This window comes from Miscanthus floridulus, chromosome 17 (genome assembly GCF_019320115.1).
Source record: "Miscanthus floridulus cultivar M001 chromosome 17, ASM1932011v1, whole genome shotgun sequence".
Taxonomy (NCBI): Eukaryota; Viridiplantae; Streptophyta; class Magnoliopsida; order Poales; family Poaceae; genus Miscanthus; species Miscanthus floridulus.
The window spans coordinates 58,592,513-58,603,250 of record NC_089596.1 but is presented as its reverse complement, the minus strand read 5'-3'; the positions used below and the strand labels follow the sequence as shown (position 1 = coordinate 58,603,250).

At 49.1% G+C, this 10,738-nt stretch overlaps 2 protein-coding genes across 2 annotated transcripts; both read right to left on the bottom strand.

Moving 5' to 3' along the window:
* Positions 1-577: 577 nt before the first annotated feature.
* Positions 578-1,973, bottom strand: LOC136518648 (transcription factor MYB77-like). The gene has a single exon (XM_066512320.1). It carries the CDS (start codon positions 1,879-1,881, stop codon positions 832-834), a length of 1,050 nt encoding a protein of 349 aa, XP_066368417.1. The 5' UTR covers positions 1,882-1,973; the 3' UTR covers positions 578-831.
* A 7,109-nt stretch (positions 1,974-9,082) lies between these two features.
* Positions 9,083-9,604, bottom strand: LOC136515664 (uncharacterized). The gene has a single exon (XM_066509193.1). The coding sequence runs from the start codon at positions 9,602-9,604 to the stop codon at positions 9,083-9,085; it is 522 nt and encodes a 173-aa protein (XP_066365290.1).
* Between the last annotated feature and the right edge of the window lie 1,134 nt (positions 9,605-10,738).

The following is a 10,738-nucleotide window of genomic DNA, read 5'->3' as shown; positions in this document are numbered from 1 at the left end:
AAGGAAACACATGTCATTACCCATTTTATCCAGTTGTGCTCAAAGCCCAACTCGTGCATGGCTCTTTTGAGAAAGTTCCAATCCATTACGTTCAAAAAAAAGAAGTTCCAATCCACTCTTATCATAAGCTTTGCTTAAGTCTATATATTTTGTAAGCGCAAAAGTCCATCGTGTTGTTACAATCCCTAATGCGAGTATGGGTTTTTGAGCAGAAGTTGTAACCGAAGTAGCCGTAGTGGAGCTGTGACTCCACCGAAAGAAGGAACTGAAAACTGCCAAGTACTAGCAGTAGTTACTAGGAAAGGAAGTGGCGACGACGGAGTAGCGTACGTGCGCTGCCACGTCCACATACGAGCGGTTTCGTTCGGTTGAGCACTTGGGTAACGCCACGCGCGGCCACCCCGCCCCGGCCCAAACCAACGCCGCACGCACAACACATTGATTCATCGACGACCCAACCACACCTGAACTGAACCGCCCAACTGAACAAACACCTCAACGGCGGCCGCCACCACTGCTCCATCATATCGTCCCCGACCCATCTATGCATGCATGGAAGCATCGAACCGGACCAACGAACACGAACTAGCAATATATTTCCCAAGAAAACACAAGCTTTAATCTATCGGATGATTACAGTCTGCAACTTCTTAGATTACTGCTACTAGCTAGAGTAAAAAGTAAACTGATAAACAAGCTAGATCGTCCCTACCAATGGATGATGTGATGGACACGTTAATGTTCATGCGATTAACGAAACGAACCAAGGTGAAACTCTGGTCAGTCGATCGCCGCCCGCCATCCATTCCGTCACGGTCACGGGTCGATCGATCAGTCCTGGCCGTTCGCGCCGCCGCCGTCGGCCCCGCCTCCGGCACTGCTCCTGCCCGCCGGCACCGCGACCAGCGAGCTGCAGGACACGTCCATCCCCTGCATCTGCCGCTGGACCTCCTCGCAGATCATCTGCCGCATCACGGGCACGAACCACGGGTCCTGCTCCAGCTTCGCCCTCATGTTCACGGCACCCTCCACGCTCGCCGCCGCGCTCTGCGTCTGCTGTGCGGGGGTCTCGTCGTGGACCCCGACGCCGTTGCCGCCGCCGCCCGGCAGGCTGAGGGTGAGCGATGTGAGCGGCTCGAACGGCACGGGCGCGGGCAGGGGCGGGGGCGGCTTCGCGTGTTCGAGCTTCACGGCCACAGAAGATGGATGCTGGTGGCCGGCGCAAGGCCGCTTCTTGGGCGGCGGCATCAGCACCGAGTCCTCGCTGCTGCCGTCCTCGTCGTCCTCCTCGTCCATGTCCTCGTCCACCTCCTTGGGGTCCAGACGATGGAACGGGAAGGATGCCGCCGCCGCCGCCGACTCCTTGAGATCCAGCAGATGGCGGAGCGGGACGGGGGCCGCCGTGACCGCCGCGGCGGCGAGCGGCCGCAGCTGGAGGGCGCACCCGACGGCGCTGGCGTTGGCGTTGGCGTTGGCAGCCGCCGCCCTGCGCTGCCGGCGCAGCGTGGAGTTCCAGTGGTTCTTGACGGAGTTGTCGGTGCGGCCGTGGAGCATCCGCGCGATGGTGGCCCACTTGTTGCCGTACTGCGCGTGCGCGGCCACGATCACGGCGTCCTCCTCGGGCGTGAAGGCGCGGCGCTCCACGGTGGGGCTGAGCTGGTTGCACCACCGCAGGCGGCACGACTTGCCGGACCGCCCGGGGATCTCGGCGCTGATGACGGTCCAGTTCCTCGGCCCGTGCCGCGTGACGGCGCGCCGCAGCAGGTCGTCCTCCTCCGGCGTCCACGACCCCTTCACCCTCCCGGACCCCGACCCCGCCGCCGAGACACCGCCGCCGACGTCGCCCTCCACCGCTCCCGCGCCACCGCTCGGCACCACCATCTCGATCAAGCACCTGCCTGTCTCTCCCTCGCCGGCGGCCGGGGCTGCGTGCGCGTATATAAGGAGGACGTGGGCGTTGTGGTTGGATGGAGGCTTATTTGCTCCTGATGAAGCTGGGTCGTTCGTGTGGTGTGATGAGATGAGATGGGAAAGAAGGGTTAGGTGGACGGACGGGCGGACGGTTTCGGGCGCGCGGCCGTTTGCGGTGGGTTTTGGGCGTTTTCGGTGGGTTTTTGCTGGGGCATCGGGAGGTGGAGGAAATGGGGCAGCCTCTGAGCCGCGAACCGCCGGGTGGCCTCCCGGGACAGCGCCCGCGAGCGCGCGCATGACCTTCCCTTCCCTCACGCGTGTGCCGGTCACGTCGCCGTGCGCGCGCGGCGTGTGGGTGGGTGGGACTGTGCGCCGGGCGGCCGGCCGGGTGTCGCTGCGGCTGCAGTTGCAATTCCACCGTCGTCGTTTTGCGCTTTTTGCACCGGCTGCCGTTTGGAGGTTTTGCCTGAAGGCGCGTCGGTCAGGCGACGATCGACTGCCGTGCGAGGGTAGTTATATTTTATTTGTCTCTTATATATTTATATTGAGAACCTCGTCCTTACTCCTTATTATTTTCTAGGTCCGTCCACCTTTAGATTAGACGATTGATAAGCACGGTTATTTATATTTTCCCGCGCACCGGTTGATAGGCACGCCTATATTTCTGTGTGATTAGATCGGTTAAGGGTCTGTTTGCAATTGCTTCACAAACTCTTTCATTAAGCCGCTCAATAAAAAAATTAGAGTTTTTAGAGAACCTATTTAGATAGTCTCACAACTCTATTTTAGAAAGATTGTTAGTTAAGACAAGGAGTTTTTAGATAGCAAGTTTTTTTCAAATCTTGCTATAAAAATTAAGATTAAATGTGTGTTTTCGTAACTCTTGGAGATGCTCTTAGGAATCTAGCCAAAAATATGTGGGATTGGTACGGTGGGAACTCATCCGATCTCAACTGGCTCAAGATTATTGAGCTAACACAACAGGGAAAAAAAAAAGAATACACCGATTTTTAACAGTGTTACTTTCCACCCAATTAATTAATCAAAGCATTTGGACCCTTGAAATTAAAGGAAAATCGTAGCATTTTGGATCGTGGAATACGTGTCGATAAAATCTGGCTAACTTGCATTGATCTTATGAACAGGAGCGCCATGCATCGAAAGTTTTATTGTTGAGTGCCATCCCAGATAATCAAATCAAATACTACTTTGGTTTTGGTACGGTGCTGCTAAGCACACAGCTTACTCGCATTGGTTGGGCCAAACTAGTAACTGGATCAAGATGTGTAAAAGTATTGATTTCCAGGAGCAAAATCCGTGATTCCACTCCGTCCGTGCGAGCGACAAGAGGCCGCCGGTCCAAGAATGGTGAAGCAAACACTTTTTTTTTTTTTGAGAAATAGATAGTAGTACAACACAGAATGCACGCACATCCACCCTTACGAACACACGCATTCAAACCCTTACTGTATTTTTAATTCTTTGAATTGAGAATCCATCTGTTAGGGCATAAGCTGCACAGCCATCGGTGTTCACCGGAAATAGGTAGACAAAGCTAATATATACCAGAAAGAGAACGAAAACAAAATGAAAGGATCTATCGGAGCTGGAGAAAGAAGCCGGTAGTGTGGAAACTGGAAAGGGCACGCGATGAAGTCATGGATCAGTCATGCATGTGGACTGTGCTGGTATCGATGGATCGAGCTAGCAGCGTGCGGTGACCGGTGAGTAGTCAGTCAGTGACCCGTCTCTGCTGGTTATATATCAACAAACGCTATAGTCTCATTTGCTAGTAGAGTAGTAGTAGTGGCTGGCTGTGGGTCGCTTGCTTCGTCCTGAAACCACCTGCACGCAAAAGCATATATATATATCTATAATATATGCACACACACCGGTCGAGATCTAGTGGTACAGCTGGTACGGTCATGCCCATGCATGCAATGCAGATGCAGGGGAACCCTAACGCGAATGCCTGCAGCAGCCAGCAGGCGAGCGACGGCCGGTACGTCGCGTGGAAATTGGCGCGCATATGGTACTGCCTGTGACTGCGACTGTGCAAAAAGGTAGCCGGGCTAACAGACCATGCATGCGCCGGTCGATGCGCGGCTGCAGGTGAAACATCAGGGCGCCCGGGGCGGAGACAGACGGCCCAGCGAACACGGCGCACGGGCCGGGGGGAGCGCGCGCGGCAGGGCAGTTGGCGTAACGAACGGCCGATGTGGCGATGCAATGCACGTCATCTCGTCTCGGTCGATCCATCGTGGGGCTCCGGCGACCTGGCACCAAACCGGCCGGTGGGCATGCAGAAAAGCGGAGCCCAACGCACCAACCGCACAACAAAGCCGCCGCGCGCGGCAGCACACGGATCGATCGCTCTGCGACAGCCGACAGCTACGTTAAAAAACCCGTAATTCTCGGTTTGGGCTTACGTGCATGCATCGCGAGGCCGTGAGACGGTCAGTGTGGCAACTGGAACCGGCACCCAAGCAGGTGAGGGTCCGGTAGGTGGATGGCACTTGCATTGGCAGGGTGCCAGGGTTTGTTGTGGCTGTGGTCTGTGGACGCGCCCGTGACGGCAACGGCTGCCTTGTGCCTGCAGACCGCCTCGGCGTGGCGGACCAGTTCACGGACCCAACTGGTTTGTTCCGATCCGTTTGCCTGCCACGAATCAGATGTTGCAGTGGAGAACCAGCAGGATTTCCTTCCTTTTCAGGAATCATGAGGCCGTGGTCTTCATAACCAACAGCAGAGCGAGACACACGGGCACACGGCGGCGCGCGGCAGCGATCGATGGCCTGTGTTCCTGGCCTCCTGGGCCGAGTCGATCGGTGGCCTGGTACGCACGCACATCCTGGCCCTTCACTCCCTTCAGCGCAGATGCGCAAGAGCATAAACGGGTTCAACACTGAGTGTGGGTTGGGCCCGATCCGCACGCGTAGTTCCCCACAGGCCTCAACTGGTCCACTACTGAACTCAGACCAAATGCATTCAGAATTTAGCTAGTGCCTAGTGCTTTAATTTTCGACATCTACAGCCTGTTCGTTTCGTCGTAAACGACCGTGGATTATTTACTGCTGGCTGGTTTGGTGTGAGAGAAAAATACTATTCCAGCTTATAATCCACGATCGTATACGAGCAAGCAAACAGGCTACCCGTTGGATTGTACGAAAATTTCCTATTTTCTATGTTTTTTCTATAAGAATATACTGATTTCTATCAAATTCATGTGCATTTTTTAAAAATTTCTGCATTCCAAAAGTGGGTCTAAATATTTTTACGTATCAAGTATATCAAGTTCTACAGGTTTGAAGTTTCACTCCTTCCCACACGGAGAAAACACAACCGTCGCCGTTCCCCATAGGATCGCGCCAGTCCCCCTCCTCTCTCCCATTAGGCAACCTCGCCGGGGGCTAGAGGGCTGAGGGCACGATCCCTCGCTTTTGTGATCCTACACTGGGAGAGGACCAATAAGGTTTTTGGGAAGCATATCGCGCGACTACTCGCATTCTTCATGGGTTGCCTTCAGGCCAAGACAAGTAGTGTTGAGCACTACTTTGACACTTCATCAACAACATCGCTCCTCGAACAGCCACGACGACACATCATCTTCAGACATTAGGCTCGGTCATTGCAATACGAAGTGTCACTGTACTGTGTTGAGTTGCTACACTACATCGGCTGAGTTCGACTACATCAACGAGGCTCGGTTAGACCCGAGTTGCTACACTGCATCAACTGTTATGGAGGAGTTAAAATGGCTCCGGCTTAATTTAATTTTCACTGAAAACGGCTCCTCCTACTAAACCATTTGCTAGTGCTCCTCCAAAGGAGACGGAGCCGGAGCTAGAGAGGAGCCCCACCAAGCGGGGCCTAAATAGACGCTCCACTATACAAAATGTTTGTTTAGTTGTCTATATGTGGTGTGATAATAACTTACATACAACAACCCATGTATTAGTTGTACGTACATGCCCTAAGCAAGTCAAAATAGACATACTTAGGATCTGATAAAAAATACGATGACTTCCATATTTACACCCTTTCACTATAACATCTATCCATCTCCCACCACAAACCGTAAATTATCAAACTTTTAGGTCAACTAGAGCGCACTTTGTACACTTGCATTACTAAGATTACTGAGATGTACACTTGCATTACTAACATTACTGAGATGTACAAATGATTATATTGCGAGTTGGAAATGAAGAATAATTTCAAATCTATTTATTTTTTCTAAGTTAAGACCTAGCTATTGTATAGTTCCAAACTTCCTTTGGACGAAAAGCATAATAACTTACCCGACTTCATAAAAATTTAAAGTCCCAAATTAAGACCTAAATGTTGTATAGTTCCAAACTATATATTGTTGATGTTTGTTGTACAATTTTTCGTCCGCAAGTAGATCAGCGTTTTGTGCATGGAGAATCAGAGGGGTAGAACACGTAACATGGATTTATAATGGTTTAGGTACAGGGTACTCTATGTCCAGTTAAGAATGCTTCTCTATGCGTTGTGCGCTCAGGTTTTAGAGGCGCTAATGGTGTTTATGGAGAGATTCTACAATGGTTTTCATGAGATCGTTGACCTGGTGTGCGCCCTACTCCTTATATAGTCCAGAGGATAGGGTTACAGATAGATTTGAGTGGACCTTTACAAGTTATCTCGCTTCTAATTAAGCATGTCTAGTTGATGGCTTGTCTCTCGAGTAGTTGAAGTATACTCTAGTTTGGACCTTCACTTCCTCAGGTTCAGCCCATCATCCCCTCCTAGTTAGGCTATTCTCGTGGTGAGGGTACTCAAGGCCCAATATAACGACAATGTTAATCAAATAACAGTTAAGAAACATACAATCACTCGGATTAATCAAATATTTATTTGATAGACTAGATTCAAGAAGGAAGCATAGTAATGGCAATAACTTGGATACTAGGTATGGTGCTTCTACCATACCACGAGATTGGGATTGTAATCTAGGAGGATATATGCATGTAAACATTCAATGGTTAGGAATTGTTTAATTTGGATCCACCGGTGCTAATAGTTAAGCTAGTTAATACTCCCTCAACCCCAGAAAGGATGCAATTTCTAAGGTTTGATCTGAGCGAAACTATCTTAACTTTTGACTAAGTTTATAGAAAATAGTATTCACATTTTTTACTTCAAATAAGTATAGTATGAAAATATATTCCATGATGAATATAATGATACATATTTAGTATGTTAAATATTACTATCTTTTTATATAAATTTAGTCAAACTTAAGAGGGTTTGATTAAACATTATTCTAGAGTTGCACCATTTCTAGGGCGGATGTGTAGTAGTTGCTAGTTATTAGCGGGGGTTGTCTAGATCCACGTACTATAATACGTATGTTGCTAATTGATGATTGATAACTATTAGTATCTCTCAGCAGACCTCCACTAGCTAATGAACTAATTGTTAACAGGACCTTAGCTAATACTCCTAGTTAATACTAGGTCTACTACACTACTAGAAAGCAGACCTTTCATCCCGCCTCTATTTTTGCCTTTAGTCCCGGTAATTTTGTGTTCGGGACTAAAGGGACTATTAGTCCCGGTTGTATCCTCAAATAAGGATACAAAGTTCCTGCCCCAAGTGTGCGGTGACGACAGGCAACAATTAGTCCCAGTTATAGCCCAGAGCCGGAACTAAAGGTTATCCTTTAGTCCCGGCTGGACCCTCCAACCGGGAATAAATCTTTACTCCCGGCTTGAGGATCCAGCCGGGACAGCCAGGCATTGAACCCACGACCTCATAGCCAAGGTCCAAACCGCAGCGCACTAGCTAGCCATCTGAACTAAGTCACTTTCTCGACAAGAAAGCACCCAAACATTTATTTAATAAGAGAAAAGATCCTTTAATTGATTATATTCTTTTGTTAACTATACTTTGAATTTTCTGGTCCATGTGCTTTCTAGTGCCTGATTGATCTCATCATTTTTATCAGGGTTTCAAATGCCCAGTGTGAAGCCACCACCAAGTTCGAGATTTTTCTGAATTGGTTTGGTAATTTTTTCACTTTAATTGAATTTCCATGCGACTTCACCGATTAATTATACGTTGAACTGAGTCCACCCCCGAAAAGATCCGGAATGGTGCCAAACTTTGCCAAATGGTCTCTTGTGCCCTAGGAGACAAATATTTGTGGAGGTTGATGCAAAATTATATTGTTTTGAATATGTAATTCATCGTATTTCGTCTCACGCGGCACAAAGAAAAATGTAATAATAAAAATAATTATCAGAAAAACCTAAGATCTTGTGTGGGGCCATATTTTGGGTGTAAACGACTGCCAAAAAATTTTTAAGCCATTTCGACATAGGCGGAGTCGACGTGCTTCACAGAGGTATATAGAACCTTTCGTCGAACCTTATCTATACACCTAGGTTCTCTGGGATTCTGAGGTCCATGTGCTTTCTAGTGCCAGATTGGGCTGAAACTTTTTCTCAAGACTTCAAATGCCTTATGTGTAGCCACCACCAAGTTTGAGATTTTTCTGAGGTGGTTTGGTACTTTTTTAAATTTAATTGAATTTCCGCCCGAACTCACCGATTAATTATACAATGATTAATGAAGAACCTAACGATTTACGTTACAATTACGTGAAAACTAATTTCCTGTCGAAAACCAATAAATTTAATAATTTCAATTAAAGTCTACATTTTTGCATTAACAAAAATAGTGAGTATTAGTTGCATTATGTTCAACATTTATAATAAAAAACACAATAGTTTAGGTCACATATTTTTTTTGTGTGCAGTAAATGAAAATAAAGTTTATTACTTTTTCTAAAAAAAATTATGCATAGTATTGAATTTACTGCGCAAATAATAAGACTTAAACATTTAAATACAAAACATATATAAAATAAACCGATCTGCTTAAAAGTTGGCTGGAAATAAAAATGTAGCCCACCTTTAGTCTCGGCTCCTGCCACCAGCCGGGACTAAGGGTGGGCTGCATTTGGCGGCCCGCCAAAAAATCCTTTAGTCCCGGCTCCTGCCACCAGCCGGGACTAAAGGTCCTCCCTTTAGTCTCGGCTCGTGGCAGGAGCCGGGACTAAAGGTGCTTTAGTCCCAGGCGGTGGATGGAGCCGGGACTAAAGGTCCCTCTCCTATATACCGTCGCCTCCCTTCTCTCTTCCTCCTCATCGATCGTCTTCGTCTTCAGCGCGTCCCCAGAGCTTCGTCGCCGCCGATTCGCCTCCCTGGCCACCCCCGACGCCGCCTTCCTCACCGAAGGGCACCCCGAGGCTCACCCACCTCGCCGGAGTAGCCTCGACGCCGCGCCCCTCACCGAGGAGCCCCCGGTCACCCTCGACGCCGCCCGCGCGCCACGCCGCCGTCGATTTCGCCTTCTCGGCCACCCCCGACGCCGCCTTCCTCACAGGAGGGCACCCCGACGCCCGCCCACCTCGCCGGAGTAGCCCCGACGCCGCGCCCCTCAAGGAGGAGCCCCTGGCTGCCCCCGACGCCATGCGCGCCACGCCGCCGCCGTTTCGCTTTCCTGGGCCACCCCGGCCCGACGCCGCGCCTTCTTCCTCACCGGAGGGCATCCCGACGCCCACCCACACCTCGCTGGAGTAGCCCTGACGACGCTGCGCCCGGCCAGGAGCCCCCGTGCCTCGATCCAGGCCGTTGTCCACCACCGCCCGTCGCCAACACTCCATTCTATTAATGTGTGTATGTATGAAATGTGTATATATATCAATTAATGTATATATGTATGAAATTAATGTGTGGATATATATATATATCAATTAATGTATACATGTGTAATTTTTCCTTAGGAAAAAAATCAATTGTGTTATATTCTGATACCATGTGGCCTATACCCTAAACCCTAAACCACCCTAAACCCTAAACCACCCTAAACCCTCCCCGGCCACCGACGCTGGTCGGCCGCCCCGCGCAGGCACCACCGCCCAGAAATGTGTATGAAATGTCTATGAAACCCTAATTGCATAATTATTGTTTTATAATTGTTTAGGCTCTCTATGGCCGACCCGAGAGACGATGACCTGGAGGCGGAAATGATGGATATTATCAACGCCGGCACTGAACATTGTGCCGATGTTGATAATGACCAGCAGGAAGACGACGGGAGTTAATACTTGAATCTCGATCATATTGTTGAGGAAGTTGTTCATGAAGATAATTCCGGCGAGGTATATATTTCTCAATATCTAGCTCTCATTTATTTATTATGCATACATGTAGCCCACTAGATCGACCTTCGTTTTATAATACTTTTTGTGTTTCTATGCGTACATAGCCGTCTGGATCGACGACGATGACGAGGAACACAAAGAATGTTCGAGGGGCCAAAAAGCCATTGGAAGGCCGCTACATCATCTCAGAATTCAACGTGGCTACAGGCGAACCACTAGGACAATATGCATAGAAATTCATGTACCACTATGGGTACCTTGTAAGGGACAAGCTCCCGATCAATGCCTGTGAATGGAAAAAAATAACAATGCTCCTCATATTAGTTATGTCTCTGATAAGGACAAGGAGCTGATTTGGCAAGATGTTCTTGCACATTTCACGCTCCAAACAGATGATTATCATGAAGACATCACCCACGAAAGGTTGACGGAGCGAGTTAGGCACTAGACAATGAAGAAGATGGCCACCTAATTCCAATCTCGGAAGAAGCAGCTGTACAAATCATACGTCAAGAAGAACAAGACTCCAAATTGGAACGATAAGGGCCCAATCGCGAAGGCAAGGCCCTACTGGGAGGAATTTGTATAGTTCAAGACATCAGAAGAGGGTGCAGAACGGGCGAGAAGGAACCA

Excerpts from the sequence above, each read along its gene's own strand:
- LOC136518648 (XM_066512320.1), bottom strand. The coding sequence starts at position 1,881 with ATGGTGGTGCCGAGCGGTGGCGCGGGAGCGGTGGAGGGCGACGTCGGC.
- LOC136515664 (XM_066509193.1), bottom strand. The coding sequence starts at position 9,604 with ATGGAGTGTTGGCGACGGGCGGTGGTGGACAACGGCCTGGATCGAGGC.